The 27222-nt window shown below is 40.7% G+C and overlaps 1 protein-coding gene across 4 annotated transcripts; it reads right to left on the bottom strand.

Moving 5' to 3' along the window:
* Nucleotides 1–1760: 1760 nt before the first annotated feature.
* Nucleotides 1761–26840, bottom strand: ATPAF1 (ATP synthase mitochondrial F1 complex assembly factor 1). 4 transcript variants are annotated; one of them, XM_006052515.4, is made up of 9 exons: nt 26339–26812; nt 22660–22768; nt 18933–18977; nt 18252–18314; nt 15279–15329; nt 14081–14128; nt 10853–10948; nt 9186–9293; nt 1761–2848 (listed from the first exon to the last, which is right to left on the bottom strand). In XM_006052515.4, the coding sequence occupies exons 1-9, from the start codon at nt 26674–26676 to the stop codon at nt 2654–2656; spliced, it is 1053 nt and encodes a 350-aa protein (XP_006052577.3). In that variant the 5' UTR covers nt 26677–26812; the 3' UTR covers nt 1761–2653. The 4 variants fall into 4 exon arrangements, with proteins under 4 accessions (XP_006052577.3, XP_044800985.1, XP_025144588.2 ...); XM_044945050.2 differs by lacking the exon at nt 10853–10948 and having other exon boundaries at nt 26339–26832; XM_025288803.3 differs by lacking the exon at nt 15279–15329 and having other exon boundaries at nt 26339–26830.
* Nucleotides 26841–27222: the final 382 nt, after the last annotated feature.

Raw genomic sequence — 27222 nt, 5'->3', positions numbered from 1 at the left:
TGTGTCAAGAGAATCTCTCAAGTGCAAACTATTTAAATATAAGGCACATACACGCAGAAGATAATGTTTTGGCTAAATCCATGTCATGTATTTATTTAACAAAAGGCCTAAATCTGAGTATCTTCAATGTTCCAAGCCATCAAGCCATGTCCTTGGTGCTGGAAATGGAGATTAAACCCCTGGCCCTCAAGGAGCTCACAGTCTAGAGGGGAAAAGACATATACATAAATAAATATAACGTGGAGTATGCCAAGGGGACCATTATAGGAGGCAAAGAGCCAAGGAAGCTGATTCTATGGTTAATGTCCACAGCAAAGAGAGACCTGGCTAATGTGGATTTTTTGTGAATAGATAAGGCAGTGGTTCTCAAAGTGTGACTGGCTAATTATCTTCGTCAGAATCATCTGGAGCACATATTAAAATGGAGATTCCCAGCACTTCAGCAGGTTGGAGTTTGGGACCTGGGAGTCTACATTCTAAAGTGCTCTAGGTAATTCCACTGCAACTTAAAGTTTGAGAACCACATCGGATATACTAATTTGTGGGTCTTTAGCAAGAGGTGAAGTAGGGAAGAAGGGAGTTGACATTAAGTTCTACTACAATCTTTATATGTTAATGTAATTCTCAAAATGATCCCATGAGGTAGATACTATTATTCTCATTATACAGATGCAGAAACAGAATTAGAGAGTTTAAATAATTTGTTCAACATTTAGAGCTAACGAATCCCAATACTGAACCCAGATTCACTTAACTCTAAAGCCTGTCCACGTTTATACCACCACACTATACCAGGGGACTGATTAATTTGACAGTTTTCTTATCATTCTTTGTCAGATCTTGCTAGGTAAATATAAAGAACAACCAGATGGTACTTTGATCACATCTGATGTAACTGGCCACAGACTGGCTCTTCTCTGGCAACCGGGGATTTAGGGCAAAGCTGGGAGCAACGTAAAATGAGCAGTCAGTTCCAACTTATTTCATGGTCATTTTCTCATCCTCTGGTAGAGATGTTATGAAAGGTACTAAGGCTAAAGACTGGGGCCATCTGGAGGGGAAAAGGAAACATATCTATGAAAGTAATTCCACTGAACAGCAAACATTCTTGGGACTCAAAACAACCAGACTCGTTTCTCAAAAAAAAAAAAAAAAAGAAAAAAGAAATGTCAGGACAAGAGGCCTAAATCTGCTTAGGAAATAGCTCAACCTTTAGAGAAACTGTGAAAGACCAGTAATTTTTCCAGGTTAAACAAACGCTCTCTCTTTCTACACACAGATTCAGAAGTACAACAAAAGAAACACAGCTCAGAAAATAATGGGAAGTCCAATCCCATTTAAAGGACCTGGGGACGAATTCAACCTATAAAAAGTCTCCAGTAATAAATGAAACACACAAATTGCAAATCCTGGTTATATTCCCACACACCATGCTCAGCGTTGTTCGCCAGACCATAGGCAGGAGCAGCCAAGTGGAACATGTTAGATGAAGAAAAGGAAAGACGTTATAATAAAGGTGGCTGACGACAATGGTGGGGTAGGGGGTGCTCTGAGGCCTCGTGTTCAGAAGCCCGGTGTGTTACTGCCACCCTCTTCTATCACTGAGCTTGGAGCCACACAGGGACACTATAAGCCAAACCTGAGTTTCCAGTGCTGGAGAGCTTCTTTTTTTTTTCCTGTTATTTTAAGCAACTGCTGAGTCCAAAGATGAGTTTTGATGAGATCAGCCCACAGTACAGACACAATGGACAGCACACAGCTTAGATTTCACTATTTAGTGTAACAAAGATTATAAGCCAGACTTTATTTTATTGCTACATTTTCCCACACACACAATAGGGTACATTTGCTTCCACCTACCTTTTCTATTAATATAATACTGGCATGGTTTAGAGTTGTTTAAAAAACAAAAAGCAAATCTGGATTGATCCTTTGTTTACAAAATAGTTGATTTATTTATACTGCACCAATTCAGCCCCTCCAAATACACAGCTTCCAAAAGGCAGAATAGTTAGAGATGCAGGTGTCACAAATTATGGTTTAAAAATATGCAGGCAGCAGGCACTGTACCTGTACTTTTAATATACCTGAAATCTGCTGATACTCCAAATCAGCTACACTAACAGCAATTCTGGGAGCATCTAGATAGACTCTTAATCCTGATGGCAATATGTGGTTGTTCGAGGGTCTAACTGGGTTATGCCTTTGGCTAGCCAAGTGGGAAGAGTATGCAAAGACCATGTCTAACTACAGCAGGTCTTCAAGCTTATTAACCTGTCACAGTTTATAAAGGTGAGGAATTAATTATTAGGAGCTGTGCAGTCAAAATGGCCAGAGAACAAATATACTCTTACAGTGCATATAATTAAGTCAACCATCTTGTGGATCCCTGATTGTCTCTGGATGTGACCTCAAACACTTGAAAAAGAAACTTCAAGTACGCTGGGAGACAGTTATCAGAATGTTTGGGTATCTTTGTTCCTGAATATCAAGTAACAGGGCTCACCTCCACGTTACTTCTTGCAATAAGCACACAGGACGATTCCTTAGAGACAGCTCATTATAGATACCAAGCCTCCAAGAGTTCAAGGGGTGGGTAGGCTCAGTACTATCCAGGGCTGAGCAGAAAACTCTGTAAGCCAACCTGACATCCCTAAGTCTTATTCTGGTTCTGAGAACATTTCAGTTCGGCTCCAAGTCCGCTTTGCTCCAACTCAGCGATGACAGACATATACTTGAACTCATTCGGTCTGAAGTTAAAGGTCTCTACTAACCCGTAGGTCTCTTTTCGATCAGTGGCATAGAAGAGCTGCACTTGGTTGGCCATGCACTGTGCCTCAGCAACATTCTGAAAGGTAGAAAGAACAGTGAGGTCCCTTCCAGCACAGGGCCACATAGCTCTGTGTCTAAGGCCTGCGGCAGGTGGGGCCCTCGCCCAGGAGTCACTGCTTCCAGAAAGCTTCCTGACTCCCTGACATCCCAAGTCTTGGTGAGGTGCCCCTTTTCTGTGTACCCAAATTAGTCTCCTCTTCCTCTAGCATTGTATGCATCATAGTATATTTTATCTTACCTTTGTCTCCTCTTCTTTTTTGTCTGTCTACCCTTATGTGAATTCCTCACAGTATGAGCCTGTTTTACATCCCTGCATATAGTGAAATCTGATGAATGCTTGCTGATAAATTAATGCAGATGTTAAAAATTTCCCTCTTTAAAAAAAAAGATTCCGTCTTCTTTCAGTTCCTTAGTAACTGTTAAGTATACCTCAAGGGGGAAAAAGACAGCAATAGTTAACCAGCTCTCCAGCTCTAAGAACTAAGTTTGTGAGTTGGTACTAAGGTTTTGACTAACTACACATACTCTTGAATAAAACCTATTCCTCACACCACCTCAGTTAAATAAATGGTGTCAAAGCCAGCTGCAGTTTAACAAATTGTCCACAAAGTCTATGACATCCTTTTTTTTCTCTTGGGCCACACAACTTGTGGGATTAGTTCCCCAAGCAGGGAATGAATCCAGGCCATCAGCAGTGACAGCATGGAGTCCTAACCACTGGACCACCAAGGAATTCCCCATGACACTTTTTCTTCCCTGTGATAGAGCCTTGTTTCTCTTTCCTTGAGTGATGGTTACACTTAGTGACTTGCTTTCTAACAAATGGACTAAAGTAGAATGATGAAAAATGACTTCTGGTATTCAGTCACAGGAGACATCATGGTTGCTGTCTTGCTATCTCAAACCACTTGCTTTGGAGAAAATCAGTTTCCATGTCATGAGGACATTCAAGTAGCCTACGGAGAAGTCAATGTGGCAAGGAAATGAGGTCTCCTGCAAACTGCCATGCAAGTGGGGTGAGGTGGATCGTCAAGCCCAATCAACCTTCAAATGCCAGCAGCCCCTTCCAGTATCTTGACAGCAACTTCATGAGAGTCTGAGCCAGAACCACTCAGCTATGCTGCTCCTGAACTCCTGATACAAAGAAACCGTGAGGTAATAAATATTTATTGTTTTATGTCACATAGTTTTAGAGTAGTAATTTGCTATGCAGTCATTTCTAACTAATCCCCAGCAAAGCCTCAGGAAAGAAGGAGAGGCCACCTTCTCTAAAGCTCAGGAGCAGGAAAAATGGTGACCTGACCACTCTGTAACAGAAGTGGGATCAAGATACAGGCTACACTCTTGAAATCTTACAAAAGAATTCCCAAAAACTCTTACTTTGCTTCCTATACATTCTCTAGTGCTAGCTGATCAGAGGCATTTATTCAACATTATAATGTTCACACAGCCAAAATCCAACCCCAAATAATAATGGAAAATTCCTACTAAAACTGTCAAAAGTGTGCTATGTTTAGCCACAGAGTGATGAAAATGGGTTTATAAATACCACAGGCTGCTTCACCTCCATTCCCTCCCATGGGTTGCAGGTCATTTCGCATAAGCAGGCACTCATCTCTGAGACTGAATCTTCAATCAAAAGCCATTTTCCAAATCGCTGGCTATTTCAAATTAATAGAATTTTAGACCAGGAAGGGGCCTTAGAGATCATCCAGTCCTCATTTAATGGACCAGGAAACCAAAGCAGATGAGGGTCAAGGATGGACTCAAGGTCACGTGGCACGTAAGTGGCAGAGCAAGGACTAGATCTCTGGACTCCCAGGCTGGTACTCCCTCCACGTCACCCTGATACTATTTCTGGTGGGGCAAAATAATTAAGGTCGATAACTCTACCTCATCATTTTTACCTTTTAAATTCAAACATGTCAAGGACAAACCATTTCTTAAGCAAGTGCATAATCTGAGGCAGATGTCACCACTCTGAGGCTCTGAGCTGTAGGGACTGTGACAGTTAACTTTTATTTGAGGCTGAGGATGGTGGAGGTAAGGGTAATTTCAGTTGTGTTCACCCTAGAACAGTGCTGTTCAAGCTGCAGAGTCCTAGGGCTCTGTGGAGGCACCTCAGTCCCTTCACTCTCTTTCAGCTGTTATATCCTGGTGTTTTACATAAGATTTTGTGTGGATAAAGGACTCTGACCACTTGTTTGAAGACCACTAGAATGAGGGGAAGAGAGTTAAGACATGGAGAAATGTCTCTCATGGAGGATTACGGAAAGCTCTCCTGCACCCCAGCCGCTGCCAACTCATTTGCCCCTTGTCTTTTATTCCCTTAATTCTCAACATGAAACAGTAGTCTCTTCCCCTTCCAAGACCCAAGAAGATAAACATATTAATTCCCTATGCTGCTCAACAAGGAGGTATATTAACAGACCTGATTCCTTCCTCTCTTTCAATCTTAATGGCTACAATCAAAGTACCAAGCCTTGCCCATTTTATTCCCTATACGTTTCAGAGGTCATTCTCTCTCCTTCCCTACTCTGCTCTGGGTAAGGTCTTTACCACCTCTTGCCCAGACTACTGCAACTGCATTTTAAATGATCACACTGACCAGGCTAGAACTAAAAAATGTTTAGGAAGCAAATACTTAAGGTTAATGGTCTCAAAATCCAACTCTCTATGGGTCAACTCCTCATCTTTCTGTGCTCACAGGATAAAGTCAATCTTCTGAACATAATCCACCAAATTCCCTTTTTTAATATATCAGTGACAGCAAACTGTATATCCCAAGTCATTTTGTGCTTCCTAGCTTTTCTGTATTCCATTCCCACTGTCTGGAACATTCCCCTCCCCCTTTGCCCTCCCCACTTTATACTATTAAACTCCTGCTAATCTTTGAGGTTCAGTTCAGGTATCATTTCTTCCTTCTTCTGGGTCAGGGACACTCCCCCTGATCCCTCCAAAGCTGTGCATGTCTTTATCCTAGCACTTACTACATTTCAATGAAATCATCTGCTGACACACATGTGGAACCAAATAAGGTTTTTAAATACTATACTAAATTTTCATCATTAAAATGAATCAGTTTAGAAGAAACCTATAGGTTCCATGTATTTCTATCTATTTGCTTTACTGTATTTGGAAACACAATGCCCAAAATATAAATGTATGCATGAGTATGCAGGGAATCATATATTTATACTACATTTCTAGGTTTCCCATCTCTGAATCATGTATCTCTACACTAAATTTTAGCATGTCTAATTCTGTACTACACTGGAAACTCACAGGTTGATTTATACAAGGCAAATGTATGTTGTCTAGTATGCTGTTGAATGTTATAAGACTAGGAAGCAAATTTAATAATTATGGGAACCATGTTTGAGACCACTAGAGGTGGTATAAATGCTAAAGCAGAAACAGTCTCTCCTCTGACCTCTAGAGTCCACATCTAATATGGTTAGATGTTATGGTTTGTTGAAGATCAGAAAATACAAAACCATCTCTGTGTCACTCACTCCTGTCTGTGGTCAAGTTTTACATTTTATCATTATTGGTAACTACATCCCCTCCAAGTCTCAATTTCAAAATTCACACTTTGTCTACTATTTCCTATATTTAACACTCACTCTCAACTTCAAAAATCCTTCAACTACACAACACTGTAAAATACCTATACTTCAATAAATTAAAAAAAGAGAACAGATCAACTAAATACAGCAATAAAAATTTTGCAAGTAAAAAAACAAACAAAACAAAAAACACCTTTTACCTCAAGCAGGACTCACAGTTCTTACTGTCTCTTCATCTTTCTTATGTTTCCACTTCTCTCTTTACCCAACTTGCATCCATTGTCAATAATTACAGTCATTTCTTTGCATTCAACTTTAACTTCCCGGTCCCTGTCTTACTTCATCACATCACTTGGCTAAACCATAACCCTAGGTAAATCCAACTCGCACTCCTTTATCTCTGCGCTTGTCATTCCTGCACAGACATTCTCTCTTCCTTTTCCCTAGATCACACGTCGGCAAACACCTTCTGGAAAGGGAGAGACCATTAATGTTTTGGGTTTTACGGCCCTACAGTCTCTTGTTGCAGCTACTCAGCTCTCTGTTCTAGATGTAACACAGCCATAGATAACATGTAAAGATAAGCATGGCTGTGTTCCAATAAAATTGTATTTATACACATTGAAATTTGAACTTCATATAATTTTCACAGGCCATGAAATATTATTTTAGTTTTTGTTTCTTCCAACTACTTAAAGATATAGAACACATTCTCACTTCATGTTCTAGACAAAAATTTCATACTTCCTCTTTTCTACTCAAATATCCAACATCTATTCTTCCATCCCCACTCTCAGCTAATAATTTTTCTTTTCACTAAGCAATCTGGAGAGAACATCTTACAAGCTACCATTACCTCTATCCACTTAGCTGAATGTGTCTTTATATCCTGGCTTCTCTCTTGCTACATTTCTAGCAAAGATTAACCCCTCATTCCCAAGATTTACCCATTCGAAACACCACTTAAACAACTCTCTTTCTCCTGCATTTTCAATATTTTCCTCGTTACCCGACCTTTCCATCAGCATATACATACAAGGCTCTCGTTTAAAACAAAACAAAAAACCCACTCTCATCCCCACTTCTTACACCCCATTCTTTCCTTTTTTCTCAGAAACACTCCTTCAAAGACAAATTTATGCTTACTTTTTCTAATTTCTCTTCCCAACCTTTCCTAAATGTACTCCAAATACGCTGTCGTCCTATCCCTTTGAAACTGCCCCCATGGAGGTCCCCAGTGACTTCTAATAGATTCTCAGTCCTCATCTCACTTGCCCTACCAGTATGTGAGCTGCTGGCTCAGCACCCCTATTCCCAGAAACATTTTATCTTAGCCTCCAGGGGATTCTACCATCTTAGTTTTCCTCCTACCTCACTGGCTCTTTCTTTTTCATCATCTTTGCTGATGCTTCCTCATGCTCCAGGGCTCAGTTCTAAGACCTCTTCTCTTTTCTACCTTCAATAACTTCCTTGGTGATTTCAGTCTCATGGTTGTAAATAGCAATCTGTATGCTGACAACTCCCATCTTCATCTCTCCAGCTTGGACCTCTCCTCTGAACTTCAAACTCATATGCCTAACTGCCTATTACTTGGATTATCTAATAGGCACCTCAAACTTAATGTGTCCAAAATTCAGTTCCTGATCTTCCTCCCAAACCTGTTCTGCCCGCAGTCTTGTCTGTCTGATTAATGGCAACTCCATTCTTCTGGATAGGATTTTGGGTGACTTCCAGGTGAGTGTGATGAGTAGAAGGAAGAATGGGAGAAATGAGACTGATAATAGACAGGACTAACAGACAGTGAAGGAGACTCTCAATTACGCCCTAGACTTGGGGCTTACTATTGCTATGTGATACTAGCTGCGTGCCATCACTTTTCCCTTCCTTGTATGCAGCTGGTAAAAGAGAGAGGAAAAATCAGTGGGTGTTATAATCAAGAACCTCAGGAGGAAAAGGCACTAAAGGGCCCACTATCTTGAGGACATCCTGAACTTAAACACTGCTGGATAAATGAGACTGAAACGAGCAAGGACTAGACAAACAGGCTGAACAGCCATCATAAAACTGCTCCTGGTCCTGGATATACAGAGAACATACACAACAGACACCACTACCTACAGGCGCATGGTCAATGCTCTATCCCAGGAAATGGGAAAAGAGGAAGGAAAAACACTATGCATGATGAAAGCTGTACATGTGAACAGTGTGGAGAAAGAGAAAAGATTAAGAGCTGTTCTCAACTTTGAACTCTTTTGTACACTTAAGAAGCCATTTATTTGTCCAGAGCCTCTTACCTGAAACTCCATGGGCCAGCTGTGCTTTAGAGTTAGAATTATTGGATTTTAGAAAGATAACAAATGCAGATACCATATAACTGTATTACATAACACTCATAATCCATTAATATTTCCCTTGTAAAACGCATGAATATTCCACACCTAGTAGGATTAATAAGGACTATCAGTGGCCTCACATCAAAGTGAAGTTACAATGAAGATATAGCTATCAGATAAGTTCAAATCAGATAAGGTTTGGTGACCAAAGGAGTTATGAAAAAATTTTGTGGTCAGAGCTTTTAGACTTTCAAATTGTGAATAAATGAATGAGAATCTGTACTAACTTCAATTTGGAAGAGCTTGAGTAAGACAAAATTACTGTCAATTTAAGTAAGAAACAAGTATGTTTCTTACGTTTGTCTTTGGAATTTTACTTCTCATGAGGTTTGGCAGAAGAATATCTTCAGGGCCACCAGATACATGCAAAAAGGTAAAAGTTGATTCTTACCAGAAATGTGGAATCCATTTCTGCTGTCATCAGCACTATGCCCTTTTCTTCCTTAAGTTCAGGGTAGTGATATAAAATCAGCTGGCTGGCCGCAGCTTCCCCTCGGGTCTGTAAGGAGGAACACTTATCAAGACTCAATAAGGTACCACCACAACAAAACTGCAATTTCACCGCAATAGACAGTCTGGAGGAAATTCTGGCTCTTAACAGTCCCTTGGGTGGCTAGTGAGTTGGAGGATTGGTACGTGGGGATGGTCAGGTTTGCCAAGTCACAGCAAAACTGACAGTTTGCACAGTGTTATTTGTGTCTTCAATTGAAAAAGGTTTGGCTTTTTTCCCAGAAAATGTTTACAGCAGGCAGTGAATCCTTCATCATGGCCATATATTTAAAAACAAAACGACACGAGCAGCTACCAAATCAAGTTCTAAGAAAGCAATATGCCTGTGTAATTGCCACTTTTATGGACTAGTGCATTTCACAGTTGAAATCTACTCCCCTTGGCTGGCTCTGAAGACTGAGCTCTTTTAAGCTGTAGCAAACAGCTGGAGAGTTTGCACATGCGCCAGATTTGTAATGTGCAGTTTTAAAATATAATCTGGGTGGGCAAAAGGGGGGAAAAGAAGAATTGGAATCATAATTTCATGAAGAATGGACAGGGCAGTGGTTACCAGACCTCAGTTCAGACTAAGAAGAGAGGCTGGGTTCAAAGCCTAAGCCCTCATATAGTGTAGGAGGAAACAACCATACATTCAAAGGATCTCTGGGTTTCATCTTTAAGATTTCAGAAAAAGTCCTTTTAATTATCAATACCTAATTACTGCTAGGGCTCTCTTAGTAATAGTGTAGCCTCTCAATTCTCCCGAACATATTTCTATAGATACACTATCATTTTGATCATAATTATGTTTCTGGATCTTTTTCCTATACCTGTATATGAGCTTCAGGAGGGTAGTCCTAGCATAGTTTCCAACACAACAGCCTAATGGTTAAGTTCACAGACTTTGGAATCAATAACATGGAGTCAAGCAAACCTAGCTCTACGACTTATTAGCAGTGTGAACTGCTCTAAGCTTGCTATTCTTTTTTTTTTCCTTTTCTTTCTTTTTTAAAAAAATAAACATGATACAATTTTTGGATACAATCACAAGGGATAAAATCATAAGAAAATTCTCATTCTGTTGTGTGCTCCCTTCATCCCAACTGCAAAGCTGTTATAATCCATTCTTGTTTTTGCCAGATCTGGCCTACAAATAAAGACTGACAATCCTAGTGATTACCTCACTTAAAATACTTTTATTTTAAAAGCTTCAAATGCTTTGGATCAAACTTCTTAATCTAGCATTTGGGAATAAAACGAAGAAAAAAGAAGGAAGGATGGAAGCAAACAAAATAACATCTATGAAATGAAAAATATGCATCCAGCACCTTAGACAGTGCTGAGCTGGCTAATAAAACACATGTTAAGACACAGAACCTCCCTTAAGGTTATAACTCATAGGTATTGGGTGGGGCCTAAAAAGCTAGCCCAACGAAGTATGACAATTCATCAATGCTACAGCAAATGCTGCTGGCAGTTAGTATATATTCTGTGTCTTAAAGCCTTAGCAAGGGCTCGTAGTCCCAAAGAGGAGGCTTCTTTCATCAGAGATGAACATAGGACACCTACCTGAATATTTATAAGTGCAGTGAAGTGGAGTTCAGTACCTGTCCATTGCCCGACAAAAAACTCATAACCTTCCCTTCTTGGTAGTGCACAGAGAAACTGTGGGAAATGAATACACAAGGAGACAGGTGGATAAATAAAACCGCTTGCTCTATGCCCAACCACCTGTGTCCTTCACTCCATTTCTTCAACATTTGGTTTTTAAAACTTCTGTTGTATTTTGAAATTCATATGTGATAATATAACACTCTTACACTTCCCAACCCACCTAAGAAAGAAAGTATGAGAGATTCACTGAAGCTCTCTATGTAAACCCATTCTAATTCCATTCTACAATGACAGCTAACCCGCATTTGCTAACCTGTCATTCCCTTCCAGGTTTTTATACTTTTAGTGTGTAAGTATACATCCATAAACAAGAAAGAGTACTGTTTGCGTGTTTAAAAACTTAAATCTTACCAAACTATATGTATACTTTTGCTACTTGCTTTTTTTACTTCATATCATACTTCTGAGATTTACTGATGTTAATAAATATTACTAATTCATTGTTTTCACTATTATATGGAAATTGACAATAGATATTTACCACAATTTTACCCATCCTTCTTTTGATGAACTTCTTGGTCCTTTTCAATTTCTAAACTTCCTCATGTTGCTGAATTAATTTTTGCTACAATTATAATAATCACTTCATATTCTACTATCTGAGGCTGATACTGAAGTATGGTTCTAATCACTGAATGATTAATTTCATGCTCAAGATGAACTGGGGAGGGGTGATGGGGATGCCAGAACAAAACAAAGTATAATCAGTGTCATACACATTAGTCATGGAATTGTCTCCTTACTGCCAACCACTAAGGCTCCATTTTGTTATTACTAATATTAGATGAGATAACCGTAGTGCCTACCTAATGGAGAAAAAAATGTTTTAAAGCTTTCTTGAGGTATATTTGAGGTGTAAGTTGCACATATTTAAAGTGTACAATTAAAATAGCTTTGACATATGTATACTGTGAAACCACAGTCAACAGGATTACCACAATCAACATAATGAAGGTATCTATCATGCCTCAAAATCCATTTGTAATTCATCCCTCCCTCTCTCCAACTGTTCCTAAGCAACCACTGACTTGGTTTCTTTCACTACTGGTCAGGCTTTCCAGAATTTCACATAAATGGAACCAGAGAATCTATACTTCTTTGTACACAGTTTCTTTACTCTTTCACCTGTGGTAGATTTGGGTATCTTCAGCCTCTGTTATTACAAATAAAGTTGCCATGAACAGCCTGTACATGTGTGTAAGTCACTGAATGGAGGTATGCTTTCAGTTCCTTTGGGAAAATATGTAGGAGTAGAATGGCTGGGTAGTGTGGCAGGTCATGCTTAACTCACAAAGAAACTGCCAGACTGCTTTCTAAAGTGGTTGCACCATTTTATACTATTATCAGCAATATATTAGAGTTCTAGTTGTTTCATATCCTCACCAACACTTGGTATTGTCAGTCTTTTTAATTTTAGTCATCTTAGTGGTATCTCACTGTGGTTTTTTAATTAATTAATTAATTTTTGGCTGTGCTGGGTCTTCCCTGCTGCGTAGGCTTTCTCAAGTTGCAGGGAGTGGGGGCTACTCTCTAGTTGCGATCTGCAGGCTTCTCTTGTTGCCGAGCATGGGCTCTAGGGCACACAGCTTTCAGCAGTTGTGGCAGGTGGGCTCAGTAGTTGTGGCTCCCAGGCTCCAGAGCACAAGCTCAGTAGTTGTGGCGCAGGGGTTTAGTTATCCTGTAGCCCAGGGATCTTCCTGGACCAGGGATCAAACCTGTGTCCCCTGCATTGGCAGATTGACTCTTCGTCACTGAGCCAGCAGGGAAGCCCTCATTGTGGTTTTAATTTGCATTCTATCTCAGGTACCTCACATAAGTGGAATCATACAGTATTTGTCCTTTTGTGACTGGCTTATTTCACTTCACATTACGTCTTTAAGGTTCATGAATGCTGTGGCATTTGTCAGAATTTCCTTCCTTTATAAGGCTGAATAATGTTCTGCTACATGTATATACCACATTTTATTTATCCATTCATCTATCAGTGGACTCTTGGGTTACTTGTACCCTTTGGCTACTGTGACTAATATTCAACGTAAGATTTTTTCCTAGATCTTGAGTTAATTTTTGTATACTGTGTGAGGTAAGGGTTCATTTTTTGTGTGTGTATGGATAGTCAAATTTTTTTGCACAATTTGTTGGGCATGTGTTGAAAAGATTATTGTTTTCCCAATAAGGTAATTGGGAAAGGTAGGCACCTTTGCAGAAAAACAACTGACCATGCATATATTGGTTTATTTCTGAATTGTCTACTCTGTTCCACTGATCTATGTGTCTGTTTTTATGTTATTACTCCACTGTCTTCATTACTGTAGTTTTATGAAATCACAGTCTTGAAATCAGGTAATGTACTTTTCTCTTTTTCTTTAAAACTGTTTTGCTACTCTAGATCCTTTGGATATCCAAACGACTTTTTTAAATCGACTTGTCAATTTTGTGTGTGTGTCAATTTCTTAAAAAAAAAAAAAAGCTTATAAAGATTTTGATTTGGATTGTAGTTTATCTAGAGATCAATTTGGAGAGAAATGCCAACAATACTGAGTCATCAAACACAGTATATCTCTCCATTTACTTAGATGTTTTTTATTTTCTCTCAGCAATGTTTAGAAGCATTTTTTGAGAATCTCAGAAATCAGTACAGACACCAAGTCAGCTGACCCACCTCACCTATTCCTTTTCTCTTGTCTTCTGGCAGCTCACTAGTCCAGCAACAATTTCATAATTCCTTTCAGACATATATAATCAAAATAGCATGGCCAAAACTGAAAAGAAACTGCCAAGAGAAGAGAAACTTAGAGGAAATTGAAAAGATTAAGGTCTCAGGTGTTGCTTCCAACATTCACTTATATTCTTTTTTTCCACTTTTATTAATAGATTAAGATCCAAATCAGAAAGGGCTGAGATGTTTCAGAGAGCTAAACAGCCACAGACTTATTGGGCAAACCCTCAAGGTTAGTTAGGGTTAAGGTTAAGACTCTCATTTATCAGTACAATCAACATGTAAGCACCTTTGTTAAACGACTATAAAATGTATGACAGCGTGGAGCATGAAGAGAATGGTCAGAAAACATCCTTGTCTGGCAGCACTGAGAAGCAATCCTCATATGGTCATCAGAAACTTACTGTTGGGCAGGACTGAGCCCGGTTCCAAATCAAATCAAACTTTTCTTTCTGTAGGGTTAGAAAAGAATAAAATTCAAAGACTAGAAAAGAAAAAAAGCCATAAGCACATTTAAAGTCACCAAGACTCAACTCCAGAACTAAAATACAACTAAAACAATCTCAAGTTGCATTATTTACAAACCCCTCTTACAACAGAGAGGAAAAGCCAGATGTACGCTTTCTTATTCAGTATCAGAATTATGTGTGAGGAGTGGATACTCCAAATGCTCTAAACTCTTCAGGGGACTCTGCCAAGTGTCAGAGACAATAAGTCACCGAGTCTGTATGAGGGAGAGTTAAGAAGGCCTGCTCAAACAATGAGTCAGTATTAGAGATTTAAAATAACACGAAAAGCACAGATTCTTTTGGCTGTTGAACTCATGAAAGGAAAGGGTATATATGTAAAAGAGGAAGAGAAAAAAAGATAGCAATACTCTCAACAACAACCAAAAGGCCTGGTTTTATTTTTCCATCTGTATATTTTCCTTCTTAAACTTAACATGTGTAAGCTAGGTATATATTTGTGTACTTGATACAAACTTAATCTAAAGCTACTTCCTCTTCAGAGAAGAACAATTAATGAACTAGCTGATAACCTAGAACATTAAATGCTTTCTTCTGGTAGAAGGCGGCAGGACACTAAACCAGAAGTCAGCAGCCTTCCTTCCAAGTCACAGATCTTCAACAGTCAAGCAGTGGCCCGTGACTATCTCCAAGGCAGCAATTTTGAGGAGGGAGATGCCTCAAAAGCTTGGGAAGCTCCAAGTCAGCTCAGGGATAGGTCACTTATAGACAGGAAGGGAAGGAAGGTATGCTTGAGGACCTGTCCTAAATTCCAACAGCTTGATTGGAAAACACGAAAAAGAAATAAAAGACACTTGGAAATTGCTCAGCAACGTAAACTTATACCATGCTCCCTTGTCAGAGACTTGACTCAAAGAGACATTTCTAAACCAGAAAGAGGAAAAACAAGAGCCATAAATATACCATATGGAGCTCCCAATCTTTGGTGCTCAGGGCATAATAAAAACCCTCAGAGCTATAAATGTAGGTTCTCAAGAGGCAATAAACCCAGGAACAGTAAAAGCAACTGCCTACTAAGGTTAGAGCCCTGACCCTCGTGCTGTAACACTTTCATTTTCCCTTCCAAACTACTTACAGGAATAACTGCGTAGACTGTATCTTTTGCTGCAAAATACTGCTGCCAAATCTGTACAAAAAAGAGAGTGTCTGTGACCCATCGGTCATCTTTTCAACCTGCACCAAGAAGCAGTGACAGCTTTCATTGCTCAGAGTAATATGTTATTTGATAACAGGGAAGAAAATCCAACGTAATACTTTTATTACTTGTACATGACTACAAAAAAGATTTAATAGCATCTACTCTTCTAGATGATTAAACTGTAACTCTCAGTAGCAAATTTCTGTCAGAGAAACAGATTCTATGACCTTGTTAATCATTTCTTCTAAGACGTGCTTTGTGTATAACAGACACATTCTTTTTTCCATATTCTCTCTCCCCAAACCCTCAACGCCCAGCCAACTGTGGGCCCTCTCAGAGAACCCAAGTCTCAAGGTCAGGCAGATATGGGTGCAAATCCCAGCTCCTGTCATTTGTTGGCTATGCTACTTTGGGCAAACTACTGAAAATAACTAAATAACAACAAATATAATCATTGATAAAATAGCAATAACACGAACCTCATGGGATTATTGTGAATTTGAAATAATTATTTGAAATAATAATTTCAATATTATTGAAAAAATAATTTGAAACATTATTTGAAATAATGTTTGTACTCAGCACAACAGAATTACAATGCAAACCATAGCCAATGTGCTCTGAAGGCAACAAAGAGGCACTTAACCCGATTTAGGGTACAAGTACCAAAGGAAGGGACACTTGAACTATGTCCTGAAGAATGATCAGGAGTTAGCCAGATGAATGGGGAGTCTGGGAAGACAGACAGGTAGGAGAGATGATAAGAGACATTCTAAGCAGAGAATGACAAGCATTAGCAAAGGCACAGAAGTTAGGGAAGGCATCAGAGCCAATGTGATATCTAAGTGAGCTGGTGCTAAAGAATGGGTCACCTTCCTTTAGAGCTGCCCTGCTTTGTCAACATCCCCAAGAACATGGGATGGGGGCAACTGAAGACACTAATCATAAAGTGAGATCTCACCATCACAGAGCACAGAAGGAATATTACCTCCTAGGACCTGGGCAAATCACCTTATTAATGCAGCCTAAGATTGCTATGACTTTCTTTTTTTTATGTCAAAATACTGCCTCCTCATTTTAAGGACAGCATGTCCTGCTTATTTTCATTTAATTTATATTAGCAGACAGTTTATGAATCAACACTGAATTTAAGAGACTGATAGATATTTCCTAACATAGTTGAGCTTGGCCACTCAAAATTATTTTAATGAACACAAATTTGTATCTAAAAATATAGGTCGGAATGATATTTGTCATGTAATGGTCAGGCTTCCTGGGCCTGGCTTCTCTCTCTCTCCTAAAGGACATACTTGGTGTCCACTTTCTATTGGCACTTCTTCCCAAAGGCAGTTTGAAGTTTCCTGGAGACTCTGTATTAAGCCTAAATTAGCAGAAGCTAGAACCCTGTGCTGTTCTCTTTTTATTTTTGTGTCTGTCTTTTCACTAGGCTGAAATTCCTTGAGAGGAGGGGTCCCTCATTTATTTCTGTATCTGGCACAGAGGCTGATATTTAATAAATGCTTGCTGAAATGAATGATACAGTACCCAAGGACACCCATAGCAACTGGCCCAACTTCTTGTAAGGGAATATGATGCAGACTCAAACAGACATGGGTTTGAATCCTAGTTCTATCACTAAGTAAGTTACTTTATCTCTTTAAGTTAATTTCCTCAGTTGTAAATTGGGAATAATAGTACCTTATTTTATTTTTTTAGTTTTTAAAAAAATTTTATGGATTTTTTCTTTTCTTAGCTTCTTATTTATATTGGAATATAGCTGATTAGCAATGCTGTGTTAGTTTCAGGTGTACAGCAAAGTGATTCAGTTACACATATACTTATTCTTTTTCAAGTTATTTTCCCATTTAGGTTGTTACAAAATATTGAGCAGAGTTCCCTGCTTACTTACTTTATAAGGGGGTTATAAGAATATAATGAAATAGTGCATATAAAGCACTAAGTGCAGCACCTGACACACAGTATACTACTTTTATTACTGATTCTCTCAATCTACCTAAAATACAATTATGGAACTGTAAGGAATGCCAATAAATAGCTTATTATATTCTGATTATAGAAAAAAGAATCAGACATGCAAATGTAAGTAGCAATGCAAATCAAGGTATATGGAATGACCAGACAAGTGAACAGATCACGAGTGCTTTGATGGAAGGTGTCCAGAAGGCTTCCTGCAGAAGGTCCTAAAATAATGGAGGACTCTGAATGTCAAACAAAGGAACATGGGAAGTCACTGAATTTTTGAGAGCAGGTTACTTCATAAGATTTATTTTTATTCTTTTATTTAAAGGCAAAAATATAGCATTTATTCTGTGCCAGGCACTGCTGCAAGTACTTTGTAAATATTAACTTGTTTGACTCCATGAAGTAAGTACTATTATTATGTCCATTTTACAGATAGGGAATCTGAGACCCAGAAAGGTTAACTAACTTATCAAAGTCAATCTGCCAGTAAGTGGCAGAGCCTGGACTTAAAACTGGCAGCCTGGTTCTAGAGTCTGTTCTTCAGCAATACACTATGAGCAGAACTTCAGGGGGATTGAATGAGGGAGGATATGACAGGGGTAGGGGAGGAAGAGAAATAAGAATAGGGAAACCTATTTAGAAAGGTAATACAGTCACTGGGGGAGACAGCAGGGATGGTTTTAAATAAGATGTGGACAACAGGAATGAAAAAAGAAAGGGGAAATGTGAGCTGATTAGACATATAGGAGTTTAACCAAGTTTTCTTATGCACTATTTTTCATGTAATTCATCACTTTTGCTTTCAATGATTGCCTTTCATTTTGGCTAGGAAGAGGTATCAGGAAATGTATGTTCATTTCTACTTTCAGATTTGGTTCACAAAGCACATATTTTCAGAAAGTATGCCAATTCATTTTCATTCATTACCTGTTTTATTTCTTCTGCAGTTTTGTCTTTCACCATCTCAATGTTGAAGATTGAACTGAGAGTCTGCAAGGAAAAAAATAAAAAGCAATTAACACCTACAATTGAAAAAATAAAACAACTTAACTGTATGTGTAAGCCTTATAGGAAGCATCATGTTAGGACAGTAAAGCAGATCTTCAGTAAGTGGAGAATGAGTATTAAAAACCCACAAGCTCAGAGAAGGCAGCCACCAGGGTCAGGTAGGTTTCACAGTTCTATTTTCAGGGAGTATATGCAGGGATTTCCCAAAAGTTTCACTCATTCATGAGCACTGCAGCTTGCAGCTGGTAAGAAGAAAGTTCAGTTGTTACCTTTAATTTAACTGCTATTCTATCAGAAATGGTTCCTTATTTGCAAGTTAAATGACAGAGTAAACATGTATTTATTTGATTTTTTTTTAACTATTTCCTATAGACAGGAAAGGTATCACTACATTTCCTCTAGCACTCCAGGACCCACACTATGTAGTAGTCATAATAAAACCGTAACAAAGTCATAACAAAAATTCATAAAAATATTTCTAATCTCCACAGTTAGAAAAGCACAAAAACACTGAACCACAGTACATACGTTCAAATATGCAGTCTCTTGTTATAGGTGTTCCACATGACTTCAGACTTGGCTATTTAATTAGAAACCTACCTTGTCCTTAGTGAATCCTCTGCTCACAGGCTGTTTCCCCAGTGTCTGAAATACAGGATGGGACAGGATATTACTCTAAAAGACCACCCTCTCTAGGTGAGCTGCCAATACCTCATTTAGTAATGTTGCACCTAAGAACTCACTTCTCTCCACTCTATATAGTAAGTATCCTAAGAGTTATTGTTTGTGAGACAACTTTTGAATGATTCTGAGATGCAGAGATGAGAAACCTCTTTGTTAGTAAACACCACCTACTGAGAATCCATTCAATCCCTGGATGAGGGACTCCTTCCCAGAACAAGCCTGCTTAGGTTTCCTGTGCTCCACTTCCCAGTGAGCCACAGAGGAGATGAGAAATGGAATGCTGTCTTTTCCAAGCTGCTTCTTATCTGTAACAGCACTTCTGAAGGCAGGCATCCTCAGTAGACTATCGAGTCTTTTCCAGTAATCCAAATTATAATGTATTCCCACCCTCAAATTAGACTCCCCCTCACAAAAAGCCAAGAAAAACTGAAAGTGATTATTTTCTCTCCTAACCACTCTCAGATAAAGGCCACAGCAGGATATCCTATCTGGAGTTGTTTCTGATAGTAGAGATGGGTTATTCTGAGTCTTCCATTCAATTTCTCAGTTCATGACTATCTTTCAGAGAGCATAATCCACACCTGGGAATCTGAAACTGAAACATACTTTCTGCACTAAACTGTGCTTTTCATTACTCTGTGCTTTAATGAATTCAAATCTTTCATAAACAATGTCTGTAGAACCAGTACGTACAAACTAGACAAAAGCCTGGTATAGAAAAACCTACCAGATACACCCTATGGGCCAAAGTTTCAAGAGCAATTAAAGAAACATTTAAAGCATCTCTACTACAGATGGGGAGTAGATCTGAGTACAAATAGAGTACATATTGTACATAGAGTACAAATCTATGGGGACTTTTGTTGTTGTTGTTTTTTTGTTATCACAATAATTGACTGGATGGTTACACCTGCATTTATATTGGAGGGGCAGTAGTGACAAATGAACCGCAATTCTGCAGATGAGTTCTACATAATGAAGAATTTTTTCCCTTATCTAACTTTTCAATGTCTAGCCAGACCTACCTTTCTCCTTTTCTTCCTCCATCCATCCCTTCCTCTTCCTTTTTTTAAACAGTTTTAATATTGAATTTTTCAGAAATGCAGCTATATGTAACTTAAGAGAAGATTGTACCAATACATTGTGGAATCTCATGAGAGTCACTGATAACAATACTGTTACTGTTTGGGAGTTTTTATAATTTACCAACATAACACCTCGTACCAGTTGGCATTTGCTGCATTAAGTATTTATGGCGATTTTACATAGAGGTAAAAGTACCTGATGACTGCATTAGGTCTCATAGCACAGTTGTGCCTAAGAACTTACATACTATTATCTGTATTAAAAAAAAAAAAAAAACTTTATTAAAATTAAGGCATTATTTTTTTCCCCCCTGACATTATATGGGTAGGTAGGTTCTACTGTCTACATTTCATTTCAGGGTAGAATAGAGAGAATAGAATAATAAATTAAATACAATTTATTACAAAAAGGGGATGTTTGGTGTTATGTAGTAGGGAACCAATGATTCAAAGAAATAGAATGGCTTTAGAAATAGAGCCATTAGTTATTAACCTTCCTCCAGCAAGATAAGAAAGGCAGTAAGTGAATATTTACTTAAGAATTGCCATAATTTAAATTAAATCTTTATTCTGCTCTTGTCATCATAAAGGTGAATTTCTAAGTCTTATTTCAAAAGGGGGCAAAAAGCTTTCCCATATAATATTGAAAGTTTATAACACAGTAATATTTCCAATAGCTATTAACTTGTAATCTTGACACTATAAGTGTTTTAGGAAATTACATTAGACAAAATATTTGTAGTAGAGTTGTTTGTTCAAAGTTGTAAACTAGATTTGTCATAAGAGGTTGAATTTGCTCCTCAACCTTGTAATGATTAATCCATTAACTATTCTGATTCTAATTAACTCAACCAATCATTAAAACTGAATGAACTCTTAAAATTTGGGATACCAAGGAAAAAAAGGGTGCTTCACAAGTGGCGCCGGTGGTAAAGAATCCACCTGCCAATGTAGGAGATGCAAGACTTACAAGGGTTTGAACTCTGGGTCAGGAAGATCTCTTGGAATAGGAAATGGCAACCCACTCCAGTATTCTTGCCTGGAAAATTCCATGGACAGAGGAGCCTGGCAGGCTATAGTCTATGGGGCCTCAAAGATTCATTCACAACTGAGCAAGTAAGGCAAAAAGTTATTTTCCAAGTAAAAGAAACACCTATCCTTTTACAATGTAGAACCCCAATTTTCCATTGTAACTACCTTATTTCAGGCCCATGCAGCCCACATTTAGATATATTCTCCCTGGCTTTGGTCTCTCCCACTTGGATTTGTTCTGTGCACCAGCCTAGATTAGTATTTTTCAAATTGTAGGTTATGAAATAAATTTAGTAGACTGTGGCCAAGGGTTTTTTAAAAGATGAAAATAATATTAAGAGTGCATTGCATGCAATAAAAGTAAGTATTGTTTTGTAAAAATTTTGTTTCAGTTATAATCATATACAAATATGTGTAAAGAATTGCAATGTAAAATTTTTTTACTGTGGGTCATGGTCAAAAAGTGTGGAAGCACTGCATTAGATTAATTTTCCTATACAAGTGTCCTTTAGTATCAGTCAGGGATTGGTTCCAGGACCCCCGAAGACACCAGAATATGTAGGTGCTCAATTGTCTTGTATAAAATGGTATAGTATTTGCTTATAAGCTATGCACATCTTCCCATACATTTTAAATCATCTCTAGATTACTTATACGGAGAAGGCGATGGCACCCCACTCCAGTACTCTTGTCTGGAAAATCCCATGGACAGAGGAGCCTGGAAGGCTGCAGTCCATGGGGTCGCTGAGGGTCGGACATGACTGAGCGACTTCACTTTCACTTTTCACTTTCATGCATTGGAGAAGGAAATGGCAACCCACTCCAGTGTTCTTGCCTGGAGAATCCCAGGGACAGGGGAGCCTGGTGGGCTTCCGTCTGTGGGGTCGCACAGAGTCGGACACGACTGACATGACTTAGCAGCAGCAGCAGATTTCTTATAATACCTACTACAACGCAAACTCTATATAAATAGTTATAAATACAATAAACACTAAGTAAATAGCTGCCTGCAAGTGGCAAACTGGAGTTCTGCTTTCTGGAACTTTCTAGAGTTCCCCACCCTGCCCTTGAATATTTTCTATCCTCTGTTGGTTGAGTCTATCCTCTGTTGGTTGAAATCTGTGGATGCAGAACCTGCAAACAGGTAGTGTTGCTTGTACACAGCTTTCAAGATGCTTTTCCCCAGCTCTAATTCTTATTTAAGGATAATAAAAGCTAATATGCATTAAGCACCTTTTCCTCCCTAATTCCCACAGCTGCTGTCATGTGTATCTTGCCTTGATCACTCGACTATACCCCTTGGAAGCAGAGATTATCTTTTTCATCTCCTTATATCTCCACCATGACTCTAATACCTTGCCAAAAAGAGCAGAATACCATTTACAGATGGAGACTGAGCTGAGTAAAGATAGAGTGAGTTCAGTTTATCCAGTTGACCCCTCAATGAGTCCATTCCCAGGATAAGGGTCAGGCATGGTGGTGCAGAGTATTGGTGCACCAATAGCACCCAAAGGGGCAGGTCTTACCTTCTGTTCCACACATTTAATAAAGTCACCTTGCTTGGAGTGCCCCACTGGCTGCTTCCTAAACTCACTGCGCTTCTCCAGTCTGGACTCAAAAGCAGCTGGGTCAGACCTGATCAAAGGTAAACAAAAGGTTAAACCACCTGGGCCTTTCTGGATTTTGAGACAACAAAACACCATGTTTCACTTTCAGAGATGGGGCACAGATATCATTTGTCTTAATTTAATTACCCTGAGCCCAGACCTACAAATCAAGAAAGTGGACAAAGAAATCCACTTATTCAATTATTTTTAATCCTCATGGAGCCTGTGTAACATTTTTCTCCTGCAGGATATTCCCTAGGTTGCCACTGGGCTTGGTCTCTCAGGTACTTGGAATCTGAATCTTCAAGATGGGAAAGGTACTTTGTGGGCATCTTTCTCAGTCACCTCCTCAGACAGGAATCCCACTGTCAAGCTTTTACTAGAACACAGCTAATTCTCAGCCATCTTCCTTCCCTCCCCTACTAGGGCAAATCTCCATTCAGAGCTCTGTGATCCAGAGGCTTCAGGCAGCCTAGTCTACAGATTTAGCACCCGAGTTTCCCCTGATCCTCTCCAAAGAACATGTTGATGGAACATCAGAATTTGTCCTTTGTGTCAAAATGGGGCTGGTCTTCAGGCCTGAAGTTCAGGTTGGGGCTGCCATTTGTTAAGAATTCTTCAGGCTGTGTACACTCTGGTGAAAATGTCATATAGGGGCTCCAGCTCCTGGGCCATGAGGCCTATAGTGTCATGGGTGAGGTCTGCAGGATCTAAAGACAAGCTGGTCACCCCTGTGGTGGAGTTCTTCTTGGTCAAGACACCGCTGAGTGCTCCTTCTCCGTACAACTCCTTTCTGGAGGTGACTTCGAACACCACTGCCTTCACTGCCATGTATTCTGGCAGATCTTCCTCCCCTCCGGGGGGGCCAACTCCTTCTCGATGAAGAGTTGCATCAGGGGCCCCAGCTGGTAGGGTGTGGCATCTGCCTGACCAGGGCCTAGGTCAGTGTTGCCAGTGAGTGGCTGGAGTGGATGAGGGGTCGCCTAGGCAGCAGAGCCCTGTCGTGTACTCCACCCTGGGCATCTTTTATGATGAAAACATTCCAGGTCTCCGTCTACCCCTCTGTATCTTTCACCCTGCCAGGAATCTAGTTTTTTTATGAGTACATGAAAATTGCTCTTATGTCACCTCTTAAGTTTTTCTTCTCTAGGTTAAAATTCTTCGCTTTTTTTCAGCCCCTCTTCACATACGTGATTTGTAAATCTTTCCCTTCTGTGGACCTGCTTTCTGGACATGCTTGTTTGTGCATGTCCTACCTACCTTGGGCCTAAAGCTAGATGAAATCCTGTAGCTCACCAGTGTGCTACTGCTAAGTCGCTTAAGTCGTGTCCAACTCGGTGCGACCCCATAGACGGCAGCCCACCAGGCCTCCCTGTCCCTGGGATTCTCCAGGCAAGAACACTGGAATGGGTTGTCATTTCCTTCTCCAATGCATGAAAGTGAAAAGTGAAAGTGAAGTTGCTCAGTCGTGTCCAACTCTTCGCAATCCCATGGACTGCAGCCTACTAGGCTCCTCCGTCCATGGGATTTTCTAGGCAAAAGTACTGGAGTGGGGTGCCATTGCCTTCTCCGAGCTCACCAGTGTAATGTGATGCAAAAACCCAGGGGCTAGACTAGAGTGGGGTCAGCAGGGCACACAGGCTTGTCCTGCCCTTGGCTCACAATGAACTTGTGGCTGGTGCTCCAAGAACCTGGGTTTAGTGAGCGTGCTCCAGCACTAGCCAATCAGGACTATAATTCCTTCTAAAATGTCTCAGGAGAGACACTACCTGTTTGGTCCTGGGCCTCATGCCTATGCTCTATCTTGCCCGTTTCCTTAGTCTGGCACGGGTTCTACTGACTCTTTCTTTTGGTCCTGCTTTCATTTCATACCTCCCTTTCCCTCTACTTCATGCTTCCTTTTTCTTTTTGTAGGCACATAGGTTTCCCTTCCCTCTCACTCAACTTCTTTTAGGACTTATCCCTTCCTGTCTCCCTTTCACTCATTCAACAAACTTGACTTCTTGTCTCTTGCCTGTTGGTTAACTTGCTGGGTTGGTTCTAGAGATACAGAAATACATAAGAAAGAGTACCTACGTCAAGGACTGTACTACCTAGTAGGGCAGAAAGACAAGTAAATATGTACATTAGAGTGCTACAGGTATTATGATGAAAATCTGCTCAAATATTCACAAATGGTTGAAGTGGTGTTATGCCGCTGTTCCTTTGTTTATGCTGCTGCTCCCCTTACCTGGAACATCTGCCTCCAAACACCAGTCCTTTATTCCTTTCTGCTAGGCCACAGAGCTCAAAGGAAGGTTTGGCAAGAGATAAAAGCTAGGAAGGCCTTGTATGGAACACTAAGGATATGGACATTATCCAAAAGTCTGGGGTGCCTTGGAAAGCCACTCTTCAGGAGATAACAGTAGTGTAAATACTGACAGAAACAATTGAGTGAGGAAGGAAAGTAAAACCAGTCATTCATTTGTTCATGAATAAGAATGAACAGGACCTGTGAAGCACTCGAGAGTATATGCAGACCACTCTTCTGAGATGCTTGTCTGTGAAAGCGATCAGTGAGAAAAGACTGAAGGGGAATGAAGCTCAAGAAGAGATTTTGAAAAAGACAAACACTTGGGTATATCTAAATACTGTTGAAGGAAAGCAAAAATATTCATTTATTCTGTTATTCTTTCAAAGAAAGATCACTATAGTAGTAGTGACGTGGACTGCGGGTAGACAGGTCCAAGACTGGAAGAGGGGAAGACTAGTCAGAGGATGACTGCAATACTCTACGTGAAGATGATGCAGTACATTAAGGCTGTGGAAGCAGAAATGATAGAATTCAGAGAAATTATCGGAGCAGTCTTAGGTTTTCCCTCCTAAGACAACTGCCTGCCCACCCTGCCGGGTTCTCTCCCAAGTCCCTTCAATTTTCACTTTTGATCTCCTTCAGCTCTTCCAGTTGAACTCTTTGGCTCCACTATGCCCCCTTATATCTACCTCTAATGTCCAGGACCTTCTCTCTAGAAGGTGGAGGGTAGTTTTAGGAACCTGGGATTCCAAGTCAGACAAATCCCAACCAGCTTGCGTGACCTTTGGCAGGCCTCTAACTCTCTGATCCTCAGTTCCTCACCCTAATGAGGGTCCAACTGAGAACTAACTGCCACACTATTACTTTTTGATGTCCTTCTCCCTTCCCAATCTACTTTCCTTGTAGTTAGGGTCCTTAGTTAGAAGCCTGGGACCCCGAGTTCTAGGTCAAGCTTCAGCTGACTCAGTATTTGATCTTGAGCAAGTCAAGTCCCTTCTCTGCAGAGCTCTATTTTCCCATTTCGATAATGAGGACAGGTCTCCCGGGGTGCTTGCCCCTTAAGGGCTGTCCTAAGAGTCGACCTTAGCGTTTTGAGAACTAAAGCAGAAGAAAAAAAAAAAAAAAAAGACAGCTGGAATAGAGACTCCCGGCTTTCACACTAGCTGTGTGATCTTAGGGTGGGGACAGAAAAAGAGGTCCTCTGGCAGGGCTGCTGGAAGGACCGAGAGCGCCAGATACAGATACACCAGAAGAGCGGGCCGCGCGCCGCCCCTCCTCCCCGCCCGCCGCCGGCCGGGCCCGCACCTGCGCAACTGCTGGATCTTGTCGCGGTAGCGGTCGTAGAAGGGGTTGGCCTCGAGCTCGTCGCCGACGCCGCTGCCGTCGGCTCCCCCGGCGGGCCGGCCCGAGCTGCGGCGCACCGGGAACACGCGCAGCTGCGCGGCTGACACGAGCCCCAGGCCCAGGGCGCGGCTGCGCACTGCGCATAAGCCGCGGTAGAGGCCGGCCACCTGCAAGACGGCCGGGCCCGCGCCACCCGCCGCCGCCACCACGGCAGCCATGGCCGTTCCCACTTTCTCCGCCTCCTCCTCCCCCTCCCCGAGCGCGTGGACCTCAGCCCGCGGCCCGCGCGCCCCCTCCATCGTCCTCCGGGTCCGCCGCGCCGGCGATTCGGCAACGAGGTTCCGCGCTCTCAATGTTCCGGGCGCCGGGGAAAGGCCGGGTAGGGGGCAGGGGATTCGCTGCTCCTGCCTGGGCCCCCGCCCCCGCCTCGCGTATTCTGCCGCTTTAGCGCCCGCCTTCTCCCGGAGCCCGCGACCAGCATCCCTTGCACGCCGTCTCCTCTTGAAAGCTGCTCAGACCTGCTGGTCCCCACCGTGCCTGTTGCCTTTTAAATTCTTTAGGCACACGCTGGAGTCGTCGTCCTTCAGCATCGAAGGCCCTTTCATCAGCTGTTAATCACAGCAGCAGCGTGTCTTCACTGAGCGTTTCTATATGCAGGACGCTATCTGATTCATAGCACATAAGGCAGGTTTCATCCCTATTTTACAGACGAAGAAACTGAAGCTGAGAATCATTAAGAGATGTGCCCAAAAGCTGAATTCTTTTCAAGATGCCAGCTGTTTCTGAGGTCTTGTTTTCTTCTGCTTCCTGACACCTACCGTGAACTCCAGCCAAACTAAACTACT

The sequence above is a fragment of the Bubalus bubalis genome, chromosome 6, assembly GCF_019923935.1.
Source record: "Bubalus bubalis isolate 160015118507 breed Murrah chromosome 6, NDDB_SH_1, whole genome shotgun sequence".
NCBI lineage: Eukaryota > Metazoa > Chordata > Mammalia > Artiodactyla > Bovidae > Bubalus > Bubalus bubalis.
This window is presented reverse-complemented; position numbering and strand designations above follow the sequence as displayed.

Excerpts from the sequence above, each read along its gene's own strand:
- ATPAF1 (XM_006052515.4), bottom strand. The coding sequence starts at position 26,676 with ATGGAGGGGGCGCGCGGGCCGCGGGCTGAGGTCCACGCGCTCGGGGAG. Across the intron at positions 18,315-18,932 it reads GAGGATTCACTAAGGACAAG|ACTCTCAGTTCAATCTTCAA; the intron begins GTAGGTTTCTAA and ends TTTTCCTTGCAG. Across the intron at positions 10,949-14,080 it reads GGGCTCAGTCCTGCCCAACA|TTTCTCTGTGCACTACCAAG; the intron begins GTAAGTTTCTGA and ends CATTTCCCACAG.